Source organism: Gobius niger (assembly GCF_951799975.1).
Source record: "Gobius niger genome assembly, chromosome: 7".
Taxonomy (NCBI): Eukaryota; Metazoa; Chordata; class Actinopteri; order Gobiiformes; family Gobiidae; genus Gobius; species Gobius niger.
Window position 1 is genome coordinate 11,889,693 of NC_136858.1, and position 24,761 is coordinate 11,914,453.

At 42.1% G+C, this 24,761-nt stretch overlaps 1 protein-coding gene across 1 annotated transcript in view; it reads left to right on the forward strand.

Annotated features, from left to right (window-relative positions):
• tet1 (tet methylcytosine dioxygenase 1) overlaps nucleotides 1-22,226 on the forward strand; it is a 46,452-nt gene extending 24,226 nt beyond the window's left edge. The window contains exons 3-12 of the mRNA XM_079559855.1: nucleotides 8,405-10,247; nucleotides 10,457-10,547; nucleotides 13,320-13,413; nucleotides 14,515-14,723; nucleotides 15,861-16,011; nucleotides 16,145-16,234; nucleotides 16,750-16,887; nucleotides 18,630-18,806; nucleotides 20,037-20,181; nucleotides 20,954-22,226. Of these exons, the coding sequence (XP_079415981.1) occupies nucleotides 8,405-10,247; nucleotides 10,457-10,547; nucleotides 13,320-13,413; nucleotides 14,515-14,723; nucleotides 15,861-16,011; nucleotides 16,145-16,234; nucleotides 16,750-16,887; nucleotides 18,630-18,806; nucleotides 20,037-20,181; nucleotides 20,954-21,879 (3,864 nt within the window). The 3' untranslated portion in view covers nucleotides 21,880-22,226. The remainder of the gene's footprint in view (nucleotides 1-8,404; nucleotides 10,248-10,456; nucleotides 10,548-13,319; nucleotides 13,414-14,514; nucleotides 14,724-15,860; nucleotides 16,012-16,144; nucleotides 16,235-16,749; nucleotides 16,888-18,629; nucleotides 18,807-20,036; nucleotides 20,182-20,953) is intronic.
• Nucleotides 22,227-24,761: the final 2,535 nt, after the last annotated feature.

Sequence of the window (24,761 nt, forward strand, 5' to 3'; positions counted from 1 at the left end):
TCTTGTCCCACTGGCAGTTTCACTTTCTTATTTCAAGCGAGAACGTGCAAAGATCAGATCAGATCAGATCACCGCCCAAAACAAGATAGAATATTCTCAATTCAAGTCATTTAAACCCATGCTTGATATTCACAAGATTATTTACAAAACAATACTGCAATAAGTTTTAAGCCCACAGTCATTACTTCCAGATGGCAAATACAGATTCCTTTGAATAGAGATTATTATTATTAATGAGGGGCCCCGCGAGAATTTCGGATTGACAAGGGGACCACGATGTTCTGGACTTTGGGAATGGCTGGCTGAGCCAAATTAAAATGCAAGGAAAGAATGTCAATGGATAAAAGTTCAAATTATGTAAATAATGTTAAAGGAACAGGCCACCGTTTTCCCATACTGTGATATGTTCTTACCTGAGCTTCGACGAGTTGATGCGTACCTGTCTGGTCTGTGTGCGTGCCCATGGAAGAGCGTGGTAGCTTCCGCCTTCACCCCTGTTTGGAGCCATAGGAATATGCTGGGAAAGACCAAATGCTAACAACATCTTTGGTCATTTTGCGTGACGGAGCGCACGCACAAAGACCAGACAGGTACGCATCAACTCGTCTAAGCTCAGGTAAGAACATATCTCACTATGGAAAAACGGGGGCCTGTTCCTTTAATGCGTGTGCCTGCTATTACTACATTTTATATGTCTAAACACGTCTCTAATCCTTTTTGGTCAGTTTTATATTATTGTATAGATGACACACGATTTTTATTGTCATATTAAAGTGCCACCTCAGTTACTTAAGGTTATAAAGGAAAGGAAAATAAATGGAGCCCCCTTGTAAAAGAAATTCCTTGCTACGTCCCTGTTGCTCATGTTAATGCTATTATTACTGTCAATAGCCTACTACTGAAAACACTACCACAGCTATTGCTACTGCTAATATGCTATTATTACTGTCAATACAACAGAAAGCACTACTAATATTTTATAATGCACTATGAGTATTACCATCACAACTACTAGTACTGCCACTAATTTTACCTTCACTATCTACTGTTTTGTGTCCAGTCATCACGTTTGTCGTGAAATCTGCAGCTTTTTAAAGTTGCGACTCCAGTTCACACGTCTCGAGATAATTACTCGGGTGTTATAGACATGCCTTTGCTCGGTCGTGTCCTCGTGTGACCTTTTTTTTTTCTTCCGTCTGGTTTTCAAAGGAACGCGCTACGTTCACTGCGCTCTCTCATTGTCCTTTACCCGCGGGTTTCGCACTGTCCTTTTTAGAAAATACACACCAGAAAAGGCTAGTTTTGTGGAGGAGATAAAGGCCGGAGAGCGTGTGAAAACTGTTTTCAAGCTTGTTTTTGTTATGGCCCCTGGAAACAGTTAACTAGAGCTTCTGTAGGTTTATAATACAGTGTAGCAGTCAGTCATGTGATGTGGCTTCTGCTTTTTGGATCTTTCATAAAAGTCTCAATTCCCATACAGTCTAGTAGAAGAGAACCGTCTGTACATAATGACGGTTCTTAAGTTGCAACAAACTCCCAAATATGTTTTACCCGTCACTTAAGTGAATTAAAACTGGAACTTTGAAACTGCTGAGCTGCAATCACAAATAATTAGGCCTCGGTTAGTTATTACCCCCCATATTTTACCATAATGCTGAGCCCTCATATTTATGGACCCACAATACGAGCATTTGCGGCAAAGCATTGGAAAAACTGTTGCATTTCATGAAATATTCATATGCTAAGAAACTATACCAGGAACACGATCTGTTCCCTTACAGGAAAAGAGAAAAGTAGGGCTGAATATTATGTCACAAAATGAATGAGTACTTCCTTATCATCTCACACAGAAATTGTCCTACAGCTTTTTAAAACCGTGCAGGGTTAGAGAAAGTTTCTGCTGCAAATATAAAAAAATCTTAAAGCATTACCCATATCCTTCTGACTTCAAGCTGTGAAAATCAGAAGTAGTTGAGCATAAACTGTTAGCTGCTGCTCCAACTCGTTTCTAGCTGTCACAATACCCCTTGGTGATATCCTCGTTTCAGGTGCATACAGCGATGTTTTATTTAGATCCTCCTTTATGTTGATACTTTACGATGTCTGCCAATGGTGGCAAAAGAAATGGATAACCCCAGTGTCGGGTCGACAGTGGCTCAGGTGGTAGAGCGGGTTGTCTTATTACGGGAGGTTGGCAGTTTGAAGTCATTCATTGGATATTTGCTGAGCATGATTAAACTCATCACAGTTTTAAAAGACAAAAAAAGGATTGTTTATAAATCACAATTCATACGCAAGCCAAAGTGCTTTACTTCCACTCAAATTCACATAAAATCAAAAAGCAGATGAAGTCACTCATAATAAATAGTTGTTGTGTCCTTGGGCAAAACACTGAACCCTAGTGTGGTTGGTTATGTGCGGTTCTTTGATGTAATGCGTCTGCAGTGCCCAACAGAGGTAAGAAAGCACAATATAAATGTGACCATTTAGTCTTGTTTTGGTCCAAGTCCTTGTAAACTTTTTAAAGATTTATATTTAGCTCAGTGTTCTTTTGCATTGTTGTTCTCATATTCTGTAGTATTTCCTGCCTGGTGCATTTTCAGGAACTATAGCAACAGGACTAGCGTTAATTGCCATATGTTGCGTATTGCTGACTGAGCCGTACACACAGCCGCCTGGGGGCTGTTGTCATTGTCTGCTGTTGCTCTCCCTCTGATCCGGCTCCAGCGCGTGCCGCGTCCGCTCCACAGCTTCCCCCCAGTCCGTCCCGCACACAGTCCCGGAGTAAGAAAAAAAAAAGCCCTCATAGGGGATCCTTTGTTTGGGAGAGTCTAGGCATAGACCGTAATTTACAAGCGGCGGAGGTCCGCACGCTATTGGCTGACGGGACCGTGTCTGCGTCTGCGAAAGGCATCCCGTGCTCCGTCTGTACGCACATGTGTGTGTGTGTGTGTGTGTGTGTGTGTGTGTGTGTGTGTGTGTGTGTGCGTGCGTGCGTGCGTGCGTGTGTGTGTGTGTGCGTGCACCGCGTCTATACATCAGTCTGTCTGTGCAGCTTTGGTCTGCCATGCCTCCCCAGTCAACCCTCTGCCATGGCACGGAGCGCTTGTCCAACGTTTGCAGCTTCTTTGTAAAATCTCCCCCCAAAAAAGATGGCTACCAGTACATATGAGGGGTCTGCTTCCTCAAAAGGGTAAGGTAACTGTATCTTTTCTCAGCGTTCACCCTTGAGTCCATTGTTGTTTTCTTAGAGTCACTTCTCTTTCTCCTCTCTCTCCACTTCTACTTTCGTACTTAGAAGCGCACTTCAACTTCTAGTAGTTTGTCCTTATTATTGTCGCTGTTGGCTTGGAGTGCGCATCTGTTTGGCTTGTCTTTCCCAGGTGCGTTCACAAGGACAGCGACAAAAGGGCTTAGTTTCCACGGTAACCGGTACCGTTTTTTCTCGCATTAGCCGTTGCGGTAGAGTCGCTCTCTTCTTTTCCTTCCCATTTTCTTTTTCTTTTCTTTTCTTTTTTTTTTTTTTTTGCACTGTTTTGGACAGCAGTACTTCTGCACCTGCTGTTGTCGACAAGCGTTAGTAACGTGTCATTTGGCAGACTCACTTCCCTTATTAGCTATCCTCATTTTAGAGTTGCTGAAGGTGGAATGATGCTGCTTCTGACCATTCCACAATCAAGTCGAGGTCTGGTGTAGATTAAATGTATTGTCCAGAATACAAAGGTGCAGCCTCTATACAAACCTGAGTGAGAACTTTTTAAGAACACTTCAATATTGGAACACTTTGAATTAGCTTAAAACAAGTGGAAGACGTTACAGAAAGTAAGCTTGCTTTTTTCCCCCCAAACTTGCACCATAGACTGGATTTGTGATTTGTTGTTGATGTATTTTTGGCCTGGCACAATAATACACATCTCCCCAGAGACATAAGTCTTTTGAGATCGGACAAGTGTTTTGTTTTTTTTTGTTTTTTGCGAGTGGCAGTTTAGTTACACGGCGCTGTTGCCGGGCAGCCTCTGTGTTGTGTCTTTGGAGAGTTGTAAAAGTAGCTTGCTGTCTGGGGCCGTTGGAGATTGTAGTTTTATCCAAAGCAGATCTCGTCTTGTGTACAATGCGGTGGAAGCAATTTCGGAGACAAAATGAAACAATTCAGGAGGGAGGAGAGCACATGACTTTGCGTTTCCCATCCTGCAGCGAACTTTGGTTTATCACAAGACATCCTTATGGGGCGCACACAACATGCCTCTCTCACACTGAAGCCATTGAAGTGTGTTTGCTGACTTCCTCCACGCTGCATTCTGTTTTAGTTAGGGACGTAGGTTTCAGTTCATCGCAAGGACTTTATTTTATTCGAGTTGGCAGGCAGTATGTCATCCTCAGGCTTGAGATTACTCGCTTTGCTGGCTCAGATAGAGCAAAGTGCATCTAAACACTTGGAAGTTCCATGGACAGTGGTAGGATGGCTGACTGACTGGCTGGTTAGCTAGCACTTTTGTCCTACCTGCTAGACTGTTCTGGATTCACTTTGACCATAGTTTGCCAAATTTCTCTTCTATTACGTTGGTTGATGTATAACAGCTAAAATCATAAGTAAAGATATAAAAGAGGAAAGGGTGAAGTTGACATTTCTTACGCAAACTTTATTGATCTACAACGGAAATGATTTACTCACCGTCACTTCAACAAAACAACCTTAAAAACCACCCAAAAAATATCAAGTGCTTTTAATATGCAGACTCTAATATGCAGACTCTACTATAAACTGTAATCTCTCTTTACCCCAAGATTTTGGACTACTTGAGTCACCCACCGCGACACAAGTCCGGTTTAGTTCTGGATCAGGGCCAGCACTGCTTTGTCATTAAAAGCAAGTTATTGTGACCATTTCTTTTCTCTTTTCCTCGCTCCTCGACGGGCGTCCTTTGAGCGTCGGGCAGAGTGCGGTCACATTGGCAGCCTTTTACCCAGTCTTAGCTTCCAGCAATCTGTTGCATCAGCAGCATGTGTGTAGTAAGTAGTAAAAGAGAAGGCCGGACAGCTGTGGACAGTGGAGAGAGCAGAGCGAGTGGAGGGAGTGCGGTGGACTGGAGTAGGATCGGGACTGCTGTACCATCAAAAAAACTGCTGTACCATCAATTATTTTTGGTGACTGCAATATTTGAGAATATTTGTGTTTTCCATTATGATTTTCTGTGCATATTGATTATTAGTTAGCCATGCTTATGATGAATGACAGGTTCTTAAGTCATCTGTAGCCCTTGACTTTGTGTAAGTCTTGCACGTAGTGAATCATACAGCCTTAATTCTATTGCATTGTCAAATATAATGTCTTTCTCAACACAAATATTACTGGACAAGTCTTCTGTTCTATGGCCCACAAGCTCAGATCTGCAGGAGGTGACTAAAACCTTATTTTAACACTCAGCTATTAATTTCAGCCATGACTTTAGGAGCGTTTATGGCTAAACTCACAACCACGATATGAACTCATTTTCTTATTTTCTGGATGCTTCTTCATGCTTTCTAATCCGACCACTTGTGCACAACTTTTGTATCAAAGCTTAGTTTGTTTGAACGCACATGCTCTCGGACAATATCATTTTTGAGGTTTATAAATGTGTGGTCTTTTGCAATTCATTTTGAGGTTTTTGTTTTAACAGTTCAAATAATAATAAAAAGCTTAGTTTAGTTTAATGTTATTCTAATTTTAGCCCTTTTTTCCGAGGAGTACCACAAGGATTAATCATAGGGCCACCTTTAGTCGTCACTTTTCCATATATCAGCCTTAGAGTCTGGTTTGTGAGACAAATTTGTGCCAAGTTTGTTGTTTTAAACATTTTTGAAAAGTTGATATAATTGTGTACTAGTTGAAAACATCTGACTGAGCTATATACAATGCAATGTTTGATTTGAAAAAGGACACTTGTGCTCAGTAGATTTCTGACACTGAAACTAGCAAAATTTGAAAAGCACACGCTGTTATACAGTGTTTATGTTTCAGAACAGGGCCGGGCTAGAAGGTGGTCAGTTATGTATACAAATGTTTTCGGTTTGAAGTGCGGTACTCAAGAATCTGTTTCATATCCAGAGAGACCCTGTGTAGTGTGATATGTCACTTTGGATCTTCTTACTTAGAGTTTAAACACATGCTTCAAATTGTTGCTTAACAAGTCACACCAGGTAAACAACTGCGAGGAAAAGAATTTACTCCAGGGAAAAGTTATCTGTGCTTTGCAAATGCATTCTGCCGTTCCTACAAACGGCTGTCTCTTGTCAGCTAAGGCCAGACACACATGCACCGTATTTGTCACGATTTGGGAAGTTTGTGCTGCACATGGCCCTTGAGAATTTGGGGTTTGAGACTTTTTTCATACAGTATATAGCTTTAGTTTAATCCCTGTCAAATCCCTATTTTCATGCAGTAAATAACCAAAAATGAACAAGAAGCTGTTATATTTGTGGTTAGCAATGTTGCTTGTTTTTCACTGGTGTAGAGCTTTCGAATATACAATCCGAGGACTGCATGTACAATGCTTTTGCAATGATGAATGGTGGGTTGCGAATGTGATACAAGAAGAGTGGCAGAAGTTGTAGACAAAAAGTATTGTTTGTTTTGTTTTTTTACTAGAAATGTCCCTAATTATTAGTGTTATACCTGCTTTGTTGTGCATATTCATCCCATGGTATTTGTTGAAATTACCTTTTTCGACAGATTAATATTGGCAAAAGCCGCAGTGTTATTGTGCTCAATAAATAGAATTAAAACAAGCCCGGCAGCCCCAAATGAATAAAAAATGCAAGTGTATTATTCTACAAATAGTGCTTCTGACTCCTATTTGTGATAATGTACAATCAGCACAGCTTTTTCAGGTTTACCAATACATCAATGCAATAGATTCAATCGGACAAATCTCTGGTCAAGCAGTGCTGCAGTGCCGTGCTTAGCCTGCATTAAGCATGAAGTGGGTTAAAGACTCACTTAGACATGCAGGGGTGTGAACCACGCCGAGCCGCAGCCAATGGACTCGCTAACACGTGCACACATGCCCGGCAAAACTCCTCCGGGCGCTCTCAAGACACAACATGTGCGCTCGAGCTCCACACTTGCCCTCACTGACCCCACATCTGTGACGCAATACACACAAGCAGCAGGAGATCCAACTGTTCTGCTGCCAGTGAACCGAGGCAGCCGGAGAGGCACTGGCAACAATAGAGCCTTGCCGAATAGGACTGAAATGAGAATCTGGAATAAAAGAGTCAATTTATTGCACTTATGACAAAAAAAATCATTTTGACTGGAACGTTTTAACAATTATCGACACTATTCATCTGAAACTCCATGTCATTTGTGTATGTTTCATATTCATCCTGAAGTATTATATCATTAAACATTTCACCAAGTTTTCCACAAGGATCACACTTGATCCATCTTTATTGATGCTATAACATAAAATATATCTCCTATATCGTGTCTTCAGGAGAACTACTGCAGATGACCATGTGAAAATTAGACTTTTCCAACAATGTTATTTATTTACTGACACTATGTTTCACTGTATTTCTGTAGACATGTAGAGTCGACAAGCATGTTGTGCAAATAATGTTTGGTAAAGTATGTAATTGTAGTCTTTCGAAGGACCACAGGAAGACTAGCTGCCATTAAATGGGCAGCTAATGGGGATCCTAGTAAAACAATAAAACAATAAACAATTTCACTGTGGTTTTGGAATGTAGTGAATAGATAACATTAATCCATGCACTTTTAGAAATAAGCAGATGAGGCCTGCCATTATCATCATGTGCAATTAAAGCAGTTTTAGAAGTCTTTGTTGTAATGATCATGAAATTAAGTACAGGAAGTCATGAAGACAATGCTGGATTACTGTTAATCCCTTATCTCCCGCCTTAACTGAGCACATTTTCTCCAGTTCAGCTTTACCTGGAGCTCACAGCCTGCAGGCCATTTGAACGGCTCATTTGAAAGCTAACACCTACAAAACTGATCTCCGATTTTTCCTCACAATATCGTCACTTTTTGGTTGTTTTAGTTGCTTTTTCATCACTTTTTACTTGACTGTCTTGCTGAGTTGTTGTTGCTTTTTTTGTCGTTTTTTTCATCACTTTTTTGTCACTCTTGATGCTTTTGTTTGCCTGCATTTTTATCCTCGTTTACATCTCATTATTGTTGCTATTTCAACGCTTTCTATTCAAGAAGCTTTTAGATTTGGGTAAAGTCGAACTGGAGAAAATGTGCTCAGTTAAGGCGGGGGTTAAGAGGTTAACGTAACTGACTGGGCCAAACTTGTAAGCATGCTCAATATGCTAATCCTCCAGCTTCATAATTCACTTCAGGTACTCTAGAAGTGTACATTAACTGGACCTTTGTTCTTTTCTCTTTTCCTAGGTGGTTCCTGAAAGTCGGTCAGTAAATGGCACTGCACACATGGATGACTCCCGCACGGCAGCAGTGGAGGAAGATGGGGACGAAGATGACCATATACCTCAAATATTCACCAACAAGAAACACCAGCATGCATCAAGTCACACTGAACGAAATGCACTTCCTAAAGGTGACCCAATTAGTAACGGGCTCTACCACCTCTCCGCTATAGCACTTCAGAATGGCTGCTCTATGACAAAACCCCATGGTGCTATAATGACAGCAGGGTCCAATTCAGATCCTCAAAAGAACGCGGTGGCCTCCGAGCCTCCAAGGACGATTATAACGATGGTTCCTAAAAATGGACACAAGACTCCGCCGGAGGACTTCACGGTCCCGCTGAAGAAGATCAAAACGGAGGAGCCTTGGTTATGGTTTACAGAACAAGCTACGAAACATTTACGAGACGTGGAGGAGGTTTGCGAGGATCCCTTGTCTACCTTGGCCGCGGTGGTTTGCTTATCGGTTACGGAGCGAAAGGGACTTGAGGAGAAAGTGTTCGGTTCGCGAGATTCCATTCTGCGATCCATCAAAACGGAACCTCCAGATTTTCATTTTAAAAAGGAGTCCATAGATTTAAAAGGCCAGAAGACTTCGCAGCCTTTGCAAAGAACGCCTCAACCAACCATCAAAACTGAGCCAACCCAAAAGGAGTTGTTACCAAGCGTGCAAACTATAGCTGAAAGGCGAAATCTGAGTTTTGACCAGGCGATCGCTATCGAGGCCTTGACCCAACTGGCAGCTCTACCTCAAAACAGCACCGCGGCCATTAAAGCGGAAAGCAACTGCGAACCGATTTCGAAAGTAGCTGAAGTTAAGCCAGCATTCAACAAAGTGTCAGTCATAAGCTCACTTAAAACGTCAGTGATAAGGCCTCCTGTAGCGCGGCAAGGGAATGTCATCCAATTTAGGAAAATCGCGCCGTTTCAGGTCATCAAGTCTGAAATTAGCATTAAAAAAGAGGTCGGGGAGGACGAAATGCTCGAGAAACAAAGACGCAACCGCGATGAGGAGGAGGTAGCGGCGCAGCTAGCAGACTTAGCGTTCATCATCCAAGCTAGGCACAACAACAACCAATCGGAAAACAGTCCTCCGAAGGGGACCCCGGTGTCCGCTATCAAATACAACTTCCACGCCTCGCAGCTAAACGCTAACCAGAAAAAGGCCAAAACCACACCGGCCAAGCCACGGAAGAAGAGAGAGCCACTGGCAAAGCAGAACGGAGGGACGCCCATTAAGAGGGGTCCGAAAATACAGTTGCCAGGGCTGAACCACAAAAGGAACTTATTTCTACCCCAAGCCCAAATAGATATCAAGAGATATTTGGAGGAAGCGCAAGAGCAGAAAGGGCATTTTTTACACCAAGGCCCGGCTCTGTGTGGGAGTTTGAATTACTCTAGTCCAATAAGAGGACATGAAAACCAACCGCAGTGCCTCGCTAATGGTCAACTTAGCCATGGCCTTAGTCATTGTAATGCTCCCACGGTCCTAAATGGGGACGTCCACAGTCACAGAAACACAGCAGGTCATCACGGCGTGGTCAATGGGTTTTCGGATCCGAGAAAGTCACCCCCGCCAAATCAGCAGAGCTATTATAAGCTAGAGCACTCCGGCCCAGTGACCGTGCTGTCCACCACCGCGGACACAGGAGGCGACGATGCGGGTCGTTCCGCCGAGTCCACTCCATCCAAGCGTAGTGTGGACAGCTTTCTGGAGTCCCCCATCAGCTTTATGGACACGCCGACCAGGAACCTGCTCAACACGCCAACGAAGAAGCTCAGCGATCTTCCAACGTGTCATTGCGTTGGTGAGTTGTACATACATCTATCTCATCATTTACTTATTTATTTGTTCATTCAGTGTTTTATGTTCATGGATAATAGAGTAATAGAATATATAGGAACCATTTAATATAACGTCAATCAATAGATTTTTATAGCTTTATTGCAATAATCCTAGTGTACTATGCCGCTATTTGTTTGACTTCATCTTTTTTTTTTGTCGTTTTTTCTTCAGATCAAATCGTGGAGAAGGAGGAGGGCCCGTACTATACTCACCTGGGGGCGGGGCCTAGTGTGGCGGCTGTGCGAGAGCTTATGGAGAACAGGTATGGTGGCTTCAGTTATGTAAACAAAGCATTTTCACTTCTGCAGACACAAAACCACAAGGTCTGTCTGTCAAAGGCTGTGAGGATTTGAGACGGGGTGACCCTGGGACTCCGATTCGGGGAGTTACGGCTAGATGACATGTTTCATACTCCAAGTACTGCCGCGTTTGTACAGCCTCTGATTGCGTAAATTTAGGGACCTATTTGTACGTTTTCGACCATCAAAGTAATTCATTGAAGCAGAGGTGACCGTGGATAATCATCTGAAGTTTCAATGTCGGGGACACCATGTTGGCAGAAAAGTCAAATCAAATGTTAACAGTCAGAAGAGTTCACACCGTGCTGCTTTGATGAATGCAATTTTAGTTTAGTTTTTTGCCCCACATCTGTCATGTGGATCACAAACATCAGCAGGGACTAGGCTGTGGAACTCTCTCTTCACTGGACTAAAACTGCAGACTAGCATTTACAGAGAGCTCACATAGTAGCTCAGAAGTCGGCCATAGTTTTTCTCATGCATAAGATGTGTCTATTTTGAAAATGTTGTTTTACTGATAATAAGTCAAATGCCCATATGGACAAGTGTCGTAAATAAACACTTATAACAACATGTCTGGTTCTCAGGGGTGGTCAAAGTATTTGGTTTAGTTACAGATAAGTACAGAAACTACTCGTCAAATATCACTGCAATAAAAGTAAATGTTTGTCAGTCAAATTTTACTTGGTCACAGTACTACGGCAACACAACAGGGACATACTTTCTTCCTCGTCATGAAACCATGACATTGACCATACATCTGCACAGCGCCACCTGCTGTTCTGGAGTGTGCATTTTTAGGCTTTTAAACTTAACAAAACACATGGCAAAAAATTACGCTGGAGCCTTTATAGAAATGTGGTAGAGTAGGAACTGGAAGCATTATGTTTATTTTTCAAATGTAGTGGAGTAAAAATAATAAGTTCTCAATATAAATACTAGCCAAGTATATTGAAATATTTGACATAAGTAAATTTACTTCATAGCCACATCTGCTGGTTCATCCAATATCATTGCAATGTCCATGAAAATAAATGAAAGGATGTGTTCGCCGCATATCTGTGCAGTCAGAGCTACAAAGGTTTATTGCTTGTTTCCCACATAGCCTGAACGTCTCACGCCCCACATTCTCAGTCATTTGACTTTTAGACCTAGAGTAGAGCGAGCGCTCCGACCAGTTCTGCAGAGAAGTCAGACTGAAATGGGACGAGCGTAGTGCAGACGCTGAAGCACGAGGTCTGACTGTCAGAGGCTGAGGAATGAGGCCGGGGCCCGGCGCACGTGAAGTCACTCGGAGGAAACTCTGCTGAGCTCGGCTCCTCTTCCACGTGCACGCTCGCCCAGGCATGCGCACGTCTCACGCTCCGCGGCGTGTCGAAACAGGAAACCTCCACAGTTTAGTGCAGGGGCCAGTGGAACCAGATGACAGCGTGATTTAAACAACCTGCGGCACATGCACTTCGAAAACACGGGGGATGGAAAGTTTCAAACAGATATGGGGGATACATTTGACCTCTTAACTGATCCCCGGTCCCTTGTTTATTTTATCTCTGCAACAAAATGTATGAAAGGCGGCACATTTAACTTTCATCAAAATGAACCTGAAATCAGTTTATCTGACTACAACTATTCAGGCTCCCGCACACCGTCTCACTCTTTAAGAAATGTATTACTGCTGCAGCGTTTGGGTCAAACTGACCACAACCTGGAAAGCGTGTAGTTTAGTGCTCTACAAACGTTCTGAAATACAGGTGATTTTTGTATTAGTTCAGCAGCTCATATTTCAGTTTCCTCTCAAATGCTAATGCTCCTGTGGACGTGTTTAACATGTGCGTTTTGAACGGTATTTTCATTTAAAAGATGAAAAGCAAAATCAATTGCAGATAAATAAGAATTACATATAATTTTGTAACTTATTTCACCCATCACCGGAAGACGTTTAACCTGTTACTTGCCATCCCCCCGATCAGGGAGTTAGGTTTAGAGTCAGGGTTTAGGGTTATGATTAGGGTTAGGAAATGTGATGCCAGTTGTGTTTCACTCACACAAATCTCACACACTGTTTAGAAACTGTCAATACGCTTTGAGATTTGGATATATATATAATTGCTAACCCTAAGCTGGTAGATAACAGTTTAAACTGTGCTTAAAATCTCAAAGTGATAGTCTGGAAGTCCAAATGTACCACCTCGACCACCTGGTCTTGCATTTGATGTAAAGTAAGTAATAATATACATGTGTATATTATTTTTTGTAAAGTCCCTCCTTCCCAGATTGCAGTAACTAATCAGATTCTACTTTCCTCCTTTTGAAATATTCTGTTCTTGCTCTCCTCATTTTGCAAACTAAGAAGGGCCTTCTGCATAAAGAGGGGAGGAATTTGATTGTTTACTTTCAGATTCCACTCCAACTTTCTTCACTTTGCAAACTTGCATCACTTTAATGCCAGCTCACAATAAAATATTACTCAAGAAGAAGCAAAGAGTAGTGATTGATAAAACTACTGCAAGAAGTTGTTTCATAAAGTAGCTTGGTTACATGTACTTGACTAAAAGTAACAGGGCACTACAGTATATTCAGGTCTGTTGCTGTCCTTACATGAAACTGCATCTGTTCTCTTTGCCATCCGTGTTCTCAAAGCTATAGACACATGGATGTAAACTTAGATGTGGCTTGTTCTGTAAGTTACACTGAGCTCGGTCCTGTCAGCTGAAACATGTATGTGTGTGTTACAGATACGGCGCCAAAGGAAACGCAGTGAGAGTGGAGGTGGTCGTTTACACGGGGAAGGAGGGGAAGAGCTCCCAGGGGTGTCCCATCGCCAAATGGGTGAGTGACTCTGAAGGTGGAACGTCTCTTTACCCATACTGTCTGTGTGTCCTCGATCGAAGCTGACAGTTACAGGTCCTTTACGAAGAAAAATCTGCTTTAAATGATGGAATAATGTTTTAACCGCATCATTCCCTTTTACTTGGGGTTTCTAATCTTTATGAGAAAACGATACAATTGAAAACAACAACAAGATGGCAGATAATCAAAGCACTAGAATTTATGTTTTCCTCTTACAATTCCATATCGGGCAAGTCAGTCGGTGGTCAGTGTTGGGATTTTTAGCTACTTTTCTCCCTCAACAGCTTAGTTTTAGTGTTAGTAAAAAACGCTCCCTCGTCTTTCCCACACGTATTCATTTACACATTTTGACATGTTTGGTATCCACGTGTAGCACGACAGGCGACCAAGATGACGCTGTAATCTGTATATGCTTATTTCCTTTTTGGGAGACAACACCTCTGCCACCTCACCACTTTAATAGCTCCAATATAAGTTTTTATTTAATTTTTTTCAGAGGAATTCTTTAATATCTTTTTCCTGTCTGATTTAATGAGCTTTGAACCACAAAACAACAACAGCTCTATCCATTACATATATATATATATATATATATTTTGGCGCTGAAACTATAGGCAGTTTTGGTTTTATTTTTGAAATCGAAAGCAAAAGTTTCAAATCGATGCCTCTGAATATATATTTTTTTCCTTATTCACAAAAACATACTATTTACCTTCATCCATGCACAGTTGATTCATCCTGTTGGTCATTTCTTCTTTTGCTGAAGCGCCTCTCAAATATTTTCTGGATTTGCATGTTATATATGCGTTGTAAATAGAATCTGAAAGTGTCCTCCGCATTTGTAAGTCCATAATCCATCATAGAAGCCGTTCTGAGCGGTTTTCCACCCAAACTGCATTTATCACGGCGTCATCCATGTGTGAACAAGCCACACAAAGGTGCCTTGTATTTTATTTACTGTAGTTAATTCCCCCTACCACCAGCGGAGGGCACTCCAAGCAACACACAGATCATGAAAAAGTTCCCCAAAAGCTGTTTTAAAAGCCACAGTTCAGAGTAAAAACCCTCTGTGTGGTGCAGGTGATCCGGCGGGGCAGTGAGGAGGAGAAGCTGCTGTGCCTGGTGCGTCAGCGTCCGGGCCACCGCTGTGAGAGCGCGGTGCTGGTCATCCTCATCCTGGCCTGGGAGGGCATCCCTCGCCCCGTGGCAGACCACCTGTACAGAGACCTGACCGATACGCTGTTCAAATACGGCTCTGCCACCTGCCGCCGCTGCGCGCTCAATGAGGAGTGAGTACAGCCAGGACGAGGATATGAGAAACACATTATCGTCTGTAACCAAATAAGTAGCTTCTGTGGCTGAGGCGGTATTACTTTATACAATATGTATCATGATACTTAGGGGCTGGTATGATACAGTAAGTGCAATGTATTTATCTGAAAAATGTTGGGGAAAAAACTGTGTTTAAAAAATGTATACGGTCGGACAACAAATGTAGCTATTCCTGAAAAACTGTTCGATACGCTCATAGTGTTAGATAAAAAATGCCTTAGTAGCCCATACATTGGACCTATTGCTAATACGAGCGATCGCTGTTATTGTTTACTTCCGCAATTTTCGCCGGATGTTTGGTAGGATGCATCCAGGCCTCTTGCTCGGTTTTATAAAATGATAGATCTGTTTCAGCGCAAGAGAAGCAATGCCCTGTTTATGGACATTGTTTTTGCTGATTATAGGATTTTAATAAAATGTTTATCAAATCTGAAAATGTAAAATGCCTACCACGGCCAACGGATGTGACGACATCGCGATCGCTCGTATAGCTTGGAGAGCAACTGAAAAAGTACTGAAAGTCATTAAGCCATTTGACTAATTGTCTTTACACTGCACTGCCTCACATAAACTCAATCATAAGTGGCTAACAAACTTAAAGCCACACCAAGTAACATTTCCCCCAATAAATAGGATCAAATGCAAGTTGGTAGAGTGGGTCGTCTCATGATCAGAAGGTCGGCGGTACTAAAAATGAACAAATGTGTGTTTGCTGTGAGAGGCTCGACTCTCCTCAGACCTGACTGTAACTTTACTGTGAGCAGGACGTCTCCAGGACGTCTTCAACTCATCTCCATGGAGATGTTGTCGAAAGGCACCAAATATGAGCTTTAAAGAGACTAGATGCAAGTTGGTAATTTTTATACTCACTACTGCCACCTCAGGTGTTACGTGTAACTGCAGTCTCTATATTAAGCTCGTGCATGACAGCAGTTTGGACCCGAAGTAACAACTTTTTGAGTGACAGTGCAGGATTTTAGAGGCAGTTATGGTGAATAGGCCTGGGCTCATTTTACACATTAGGACATGGTCATTAGGAAATGTTTTGTATCAATAACGACAGTATTAATATCGTACATTGATGTGGTCTTCAGCCGGACGTGTGCGTGCCAGGGGCTGGAGCCGGACACCTGCGGGGCCTCCTTCTCTTTCGGCTGCTCCTGGAGCATGTACTTCAACGGCTGTAAGTTCGCCCGCAGCAAAGTGCCGCGCAAGTTCAGGCTGCAGGGAGACTACCCCGAGAAGGTACTTATTCTTACGCACTTTGGCTGTAACACATTTGAGTTTCAAAGCGGTGTTTCTGATGTGCCTGGGAACTAAACCTGCTCATTAACTGTGCCTATGCACTGAAATGGTCTGTTTACGTTCTGTGGTGAAGGAGCAGAGAGTGGAGAACAACCTGCAGGGCCTGGCCACAGAGCTGGCTCCTCTGTACAAAAGACTGGCTCCTGAGGCCTACCAAAACCAGGTGAGGCCACACACGCACGCCAGGAGAACTCTGCTAACTGTCTGCATTTCCTCATTTACTGTTGCTCAATGTTCCAAACTGAGTGACAAAACAAGTCATTACACGCGTTTAAACCAAATTAGCAGGAGCTCCTGCTTTGTGAGTGTGAGAAGAGGCTGTTGTTGAGCTGCTGTAAATCAGACATTTTACATGTTACATTTTACGCTGTTGGAGTGGACTCTGCCTGCGCTTCGGGCCACTCTGTAAAAGCTAAGTGACAGCACTGGAAAGGAAACAGAAACATTAGTATATTCTCTTCTTAGTGTTCAAGCTGCTGCAGTTATACAATTTGAGATTTCGGAGCCTGTCTCTCAACTAGTCCTCATCCAAACGCCAAAACCAGACAATCATTGAGATCGCGATTTTGATTACATTTTGCGTAATTGCCCTGCCCTGGACTCCACAAACAGCCCCTGTGTGTGCACGGCTTTACTGTCCATATTTGAATCTGATAAAGGAATGTTTTGGCGGCGCAGGTGGAGCACGAGTCGACGGGCGGGGACTGTCGGCTGGGCTGGAGGGAGGGGCGGCCCTTCTCCGGGGTGACGGCGTGCGTGGACTTCTGTGCACACGCTCACAAAGACACGCACAACATGAACAACGGCAGCACTGTGGTGAGTCTGACCCAGCGTATGTGGAACAGTCAGAGTGATCAACACATGGGGCCATTACTTCAGGGTTTCAAGGACAAGGTTTTTTTTTTATAACATATTACTTTTTAAATTCATATCTTTTTTTTTTTACATTATATATTTTTGTTTTCATTATGTTTTTTATTTTTACTGTATGTATATATATTTGTTGCTATTATTTTTTATTTATTCATTTATTTTTTACTATCCCAATAATGAACAGAAAATATGTTTGCGATCTATCAAAGCTTAGGAAGTTTATGGTCGTTTCATTTAAAGTAACAGTCTGTAAGATTGCAACATGAGACGTGAGAGAATGAGAGAGACATTTTAAAAAGCAAATTATTCCCAATTTACATAAAACAGCCTTTATTTGAAAGAGTAGTAGAGAGTTCTCTGTGAAGAAGGGAGTGGGAGGAAAAAGTATGGGAACGATTTTGAATTTCTAACATTTCTGCCTAAATTGGTCATAGAATGTGGTCTGATCTTCATCAAAATCATAAGAATGAGGAAACAGTGTCTGCTTAAACTAATTCCAAACAATTACATGTTATCAGATTTTTAATGGCTTTAACATGTAAACTACTTCACATTGAGGATAGGGTTTTGATGTTGATGTGCTTTGTTTTTGCAAAAGAGCTCTTCAATACTCTGTGGACCGATCAACCCAAAGTTGAATATTTTGGGAGGAACACACAACCTCATGTGTGGAAGATAAATGGAACAGCACAACAACATCAAAACCCTATCAAAACTGTGAAGTATGTGCAGGGATCATCATGGTGTGGGGCTGTTTTGCTGCCTCAGGGCCTGGACAATGTGTTATCATCAATAGAAAAATTAATTCACAAGTTTAACAAGATATTTTGCAAATAAGCAATAAGTAAGTGAACCCCTGTATTTAATAAAATCTTTACAGAACTGCTGCAGTTCTGTGAGATTCAGGCCGTGGACTTACTTATTCCTCCCTATTCTTCAAATGTTTACATGTTATGGCCATTAAAATATGATAACATGTAAATGTTTGGGTGGTATTTGTTTAAGCAGACACTGTTAACTCATTCTTATGATTTTGACGAAGATCAGACCACATTTTATGACCAATTCAGGCAGAAATCTGACAAATTCCAGCGTTCACATACTTTTTCTTCTCACTGTAAGTAAACTTACTCAACTAGAGTTTAAGAGAACCCATTACTTTTTTACTCCATTTGAAAGAATGGATTATTAAATGAAAAAGTAAATTTGGAAATGCGTCCAGAGCAGTAGGTGGCGGTGTGGAGATGTACTGTCAAATGCCACTGAGCTTGTACAGTAGAATCTGTACTTTAGAAACTAAGCACTTTGCCCAACACTGCACTGAACGTTATTACCCCTTTTTACATAAAGGCTTTAGAGTTTTGAGTAGTGAAGAGTGCCTTTTTCTTTTTCTTCTCTTTCACAAAATGCCTGTGAATGTTCATGTTCACGTTATTGAGTTGTTTGATCATAAAGTCCATAAAGTGTAGCACAGCTGTATAGGAACCACTTAATATCATTGTTGAACTGAATACACCAAAGCCTCGGACTCTTGTATTATCCTTTCTGAAATATATATTGCCTCCTTATCAAATTGGGTCAAAAATCCAAACATAGTAGGTATTGACGACATTGGAATAGCCCCTGATGTTGTAGCACCAATCCTTTTGCCAAAGCTCTCTCCTCATGTGTGTGTGTGTCTGCAGGTTTGCACTTTAACCCGGGAGGACAACCGCGCGGTGAGGAACATACCGGAGGACGAGCAGCTCCATGTCCTGCCTCTGTACAAGATGTCCGACCGAGACGAGTTCGGACAGGCCCAAGGACAGTGGGCCAAGATCCACACGGGAGCTCTACAAGTGCTGTCCTCCTTCCCCCGAGAGGTACACGAGCAGACCACAGGCCGTTCCACTGGGAACTCATGTGTGTCAGGGAGTCTTATTCTGTCCAAACCGAAAAGAATGAATCAGACGAATACTTATGTAAAGATCAGTAATGTTGGGAGCCTCAAAGAATCGTGGGATTTCTTCATTATGGCTTGAGGAGCTTGTAGGGCAATAAATGTTTATTTTCAGATAAAGGAATATTAGTGACATGAAAGTGTGGTTGCCTCTTCCCTCACAAGAAAACATTTTAGACCTAGGAGTACGTTGTGTCACAAAGTTACAAAGCATTACTTTATACATTTATTTATTTATTGGTATATTTGGTCGGGACAGTGCATGTTAATGAGCATACACGGGTCTCATGCATGTAAACAAGCCACACCGGATTGTAGCCTTGGGCGAATTACTCAACATGTTATCAATTTGATACATTCCTGTAGTTTCCTGGAGTGTCAGCGATCTGGTGCTCTCCAGGATCCCGAGTGGGCAGAGAATAATAATAATTCTACATAGAATTCTTTCCTGCCATTCTATGTAGGGAAGTTAGTCTGGTATTGGAGCAGTATGAACGGGCGGGACTAACTCACACAGATTGTTAGTGAAGTAAACCAATCAGCAATTAGCGGACGTGATGACAGCTGTAGTCCAATTCACAAAATATGATCTGAGGCAAAATCCTCGACTCCTTCATGCATGATTAGTTTGGGCTAATAACAGTGTCACTGTTGATTGAACTACAACATAGCGGCGCAGCGAGTGACAGTCAGTCACTTGTTTACCGTGTTTGTCCAGACTAACCTTCTTCAGAAAAGAAGTGGGTGTGGTTTACCAGGCTACACAAAATCAGCTTCTGGTATATTCAATAACATATATAATACACCATGAAAGTGGGTTGACAGCAGAGCTAGATAATTACTGTAATGCATAACTCCAGCCACTAGATGTCACCTATAGCATTGTAGGTCAGGAGTTCCCAAACTTTATTCACTAAAATATGCTGTTCTCAATCAAGGAAAATAAAAAGGTAAATCAATACAAATACAAGAGATAAACGTTGTAAATGATGAAATTAAATGTAGTGGCGTCACAGAGCCCTATACAGAACACCATCAGTACTGTTTGTTTTGTCTGCTCTTGATGATAGCAATGGTTTATAATCACATGTTGGTGCAAGCTGATCTTCCTGAAACAGTGGTGCCGAGTGTGACTCCTGGTTGTGTGCTGCAGGTGCGCATGTTGGCCGAGCCTGTGAAGTCGGCGCGTAAGATAAGACAGGAGGCTCGTCTGAGGGCGCAGGCCGAGCGGCTGGAGAAGAAGCTGGGCCTGACTCCTCTGACGCCCGGCAAAGTGAAGACTGAGAGCAGCGGGAAAGGTAACACACACATACACACAAACAAACACACACACACACACAAACACCGCGACCAAGTGGGAGTAGAAAGCTGTGATTGAAATATTTACACTAAAGCAAAAAGTTAAAATGTGCTTTGTTATTGCGATGTAGTGGTGATCTGATAGCAAAACACAAAGTAACATAGAAATTATGATTCAAAAATGATTCAGTTCAGCTCTAAACAATCCAGTCCAGGTGACTACTTAAAAAAACAAATGCAAGCGGGGAATGTGTTACAGAAAACTTTTCAATAACTTACAAACTTGCAAAGACCAGGATGTTCAGAATTTGTTCGGAATAGTCCCTGTGCATGGAATGTTTTTGGCTAACTTCCTGTTGGCCAGTGTAGGATGAAGATTACTTCCTGTCCACATTTTAATGTAAATAAAAATTGAAATAACTCTTAAAAGATGGAAACAAGCGTTAAATAAGCGTCAAGCCGAGTATGTTTCATGAAGATTAGTACAGATTTTGGTGCTGTTTTGACATTTGTTAGCGTTAAATTAGCCTTTAGCTTTGGCCTACAGGAAGTTAGCCAAAAACAGTTTGTAGCTGTTTCATGTTTTGTTTTTTATTAAACTTGTGAACTGATCAATATCCCCAGCTATTTTTATTTTTGTACTGTCTGTTGTTGATTTTGATGAAAACAATTATTTCAAGAATGAATTAATACAATTTCAAGTTTGATCACAATTCTTCAGAAAAAAAGCAGGAGAAATATATAATTGTCCTCTAATTCTCTCGATTCCAGATGCTTTCTGCGGCCCTTACAAACACCCCCCTCGCCCGGCCAGTGTCGGACAGTACCCCCCTGAGAGGCCCTACCCCGGCACTTACCTGCAGAGCACCAGCGCCGGCAGCGGCTACCCCCACTCCAGCCCCCATCGGAGAGTCTTCACCCCGGACCCCTTCGCACCCGGGGGCCCCCATCGCGCGCAAACCCCCCAACTCAACTACGGGGCCACCGGTTACCCTCCCGGCTCCCCCGTACACCGAATACCTCCTCACCACACCTTCACGCAGTCATTCAAAACCGAGCCCAGCGAGGTTCTTTGCTCCTCCCCCCGAGGGTTCGCCCCGCCCACTTCCTCCCTGTCGCCCCAGCCTACCTCAGAAGGCCTGTACAGCCGGCTTAACGGACTGCACAGGGAAATCCCCAGCCACCACGCCATGCCGTCAACCCCGCCCCCCGAAGACGTCAAGAACGATGAAGTCTGGTCGGACAGCGAGCACAACTTCCTGGACCGGGAGATCGGCGGGGTGGCGGTGGCGCCCGCGCACGGCTCCATCTTGATTGAGTGTGCCAGGAGGGAGCTCCACGCCACCACTCCGATCCTCAAGCCCAACAGGCAGCACCCCACGAGGATATCGTTAGTCTTCTACCAGCACAAATCCCTGAACGAACCGGGCCACGGCATGGCCATGTGGGACGCCAAAATGGCCAAGCGCGAACGGGACAGAGAGGAGGAGGCGGAGAGGCTGAGGGCGGGGGACAGTCCGGCCATGGCGAGCGGAAGGAAAAGGAAGAAAGAAGAGTGCGACGAGACGGAGGGGGAGATCGGGAGGGTGTTGAGCGTTCCGACACGGGAAGCACGGACGCTACCGAGGGACGGGGTTATCACTGTGTCCCCGTACGCTCTCACGCACGTCACCGGACCTTACAACAGCTGGACTTAGTAATCAAAACAACACACAAAAACACGCTTACGTAACGCTATTACTGAAGTAAAACTATTGGTCTATTTGTAGTGAGATTCATATTTTCAGATTTTTCTGTTAGAACTACAAGTCCCACGATGCTGTGCGGCAGTCGCCCACTCATAGTTTTACTTCAAAATAGCCTTCAGTGTAAGTTCTGAGCTTCTGCCTTACCTCAATTCATCTCCCTTTTAAGTGTGCTCTTCTGTTTATTCGCCCACTCTGTACTTGTCTGCGCCTCAGAGTCGATGGGGGAGACCAAAGTTTTAACGGTGAGTCCCGAGGCTTTTGTGAGGCACCGGAACTGGTTTTACACACAACAAAAAGATGTGATTATTTATTCTGATCATAGCAATTTTTTTTTATTTAAATTCTGGTAAGAGCCTGTTTACTGCAACACTTGTTCTTCGTGGGGTATAGCAGTATTTTGTGAATGTGGGTTGGACAGGTACATTTGGACAGCTAACTTATTTCATACAGGACGTAGAGTTTGGAAAAGCAGACAGGAGCAATGCTGAGTGGCAGAATCTTTGACCGTTAACAGGGATGTATCATCATGAGCGTTAAACCGTGTTATAACGTGATCATCAAAGGCTCACTGGAGTCGTTTTTTGCCTCATATTTGCAAGATTAAGTCATTTGGTCATTTTCTGCCATGTCTGTTTCTTGCATTTTAAACTGGACACTCAAAATACATCCTGTGTATTGTAAGTGTCTTTCCAATTTGCTGCCAGCAGAGGGCGTGAAAAGTCCAAAATGAGGTGCTTAGAAACAAACCTTTTCCATAAATACATTGTATTTTGTGTCACAAAATATAAAAATGTCAATACAGAGGTGCACAAACGCATTTTCACCATGCACTTAAAGCGCATCTACCCCCGGTGTAGATTGTGTCTAAAGTAATTGCTCCTGTCTGCTCTGCAAATATGATTTATAGGCCGACAAAAACAATAACTTACATAGGCCACATTCTACAAAGTGCTTTGTCTTGTGTTGAGCCCATTCGAATTGTCAGTGCCATTTTCTCAGTAGAAAACTGCGTATATTTACTACAAAGTCACATGTAGCATTATCTAGTTTTCACACGGCTGCTTTCCTCTGCAGTTTTTGAGTGGACTGTACTTTAATAGTTTATTCGGTTGTCTTCAATGTGGCATCTTAAGAAGCACTTTTTTTACTTTATCACTTGAATAGGCCTATAATGTACAGACATAAAGACATAGGGCAGTCTAGCGCGAACCGTTTTTCAGTGTTTTTCTATTAAGTTAAATCTATACATATCTATTTTTGTCACATCATGAAATTACGGAATGCTGCAACGAGGTGCTAAATATTGTCGGCACTTCTAATTACAAATGTCTTGTAAGGCACAAAGCATGATCATCATGGAAAGATTTGCTCACTGTATTTCAAAGGGTGCTACAAAAAAAACTCTATTTTTACAGAAATCATGTCAGTTTTCACACGGATGTTTTTATATATCAATTTATTTGGATTTCAAATGACAGAATAACAGATTTTGTGTGTTATATAAGGACGTTTGTCGATGAACCACTTAATATCTGGTGCTTATAAACTTGGTTGATGTCACTATAGGATTTAATGGCATATGGTTGTTTCTTGTTGTTTGTTTTGACAACAAGCAAAAAGCGGTCAATATCTGAGAAATTTGAATGATTGGAAATCGTTTGGAAGTAAATTTGCCCTTTATTTTTTTCTGCTAGCTTGTAGCTAATTAGCTACAGTTTATTTAGTTGAATTAGCTACATGCTACACTTTCACCGCTGCATGTAGCATCCACCAAATCATAAATCCAGAACTAGCGCTGATGCTACTTCCTGTTAGCATCAGTGCTACCAAATATTATAGGCATATTATAATATATAATAATAATATTATATATATGTTATATTAAATATTATTATTATAACAGATCCATGTACCAATCAAGCTAAATGTTCAGGATCGTGATATCATGTCACTAAGTAACATGGTATTCGCAGCAATAATAAACCAATGGAGATTTTAAAAGTTAAAATACTGGAGTTATTGTTCACATCAAAACACTTGGACACTACAGGGAGTAGTGGAGTTTTTTACTTTTTATACTGTTTTTAGCTAATGTTATTCTATGGTAAATGTTTGCTAGCATCTACAAACATGGTGGATCTCCATGGTCCCGTGAGCAGTTGGGAAGTTAGTTATGCGTCCAGAAAGTTAAGAATGAGTTTGGACCACAACTAACGATTTAAACTTGACTAAATTAAAATATAAAGAAATGTTTGAAATATACACTGTAACAAATGCTTTGCCACGTGTCTTTCTAACGTCAGTGGTTATGGAGCCCATAGATGACGATAATTCCTAAATTCCATTCACATTACATCCAAATATTCATCTCTTCCAGACTGTTGACCACTTTTTGTCCACTTTGCATCTCTCAAAAGTTCAGCACAACTTGTAACCAACGTACTCCTTGGTCACAACTGAATAATCCTGGGTCGTTTCTACTTGGTGCTAAACAAAGTCCATGCACTGGCATAACCTGATTTAATATTGTATGAATGGTGCTATTTTTAACAGTAAAAAAAAGATATCAAACCTGCTATGTTAGAATTTCATTATATTCTACAGAGCTAATCACGAGGGAAGTGCCAGAAAAAGCGTTATTTTGTCTTCCACACTTTTTCCACGTCACAAAATGCAATGAATGTACCCATGTCAAGTTTACCATATTGTTTGGACACTATACTGCATCCGCTAGCACCAGCATTATCAAAACCATGAATTTTACCATTTGCAAAATTGTAATGTAAATATTACTTATGTGAAGCAGGCTGTTTTTACTATTCTATTAATAA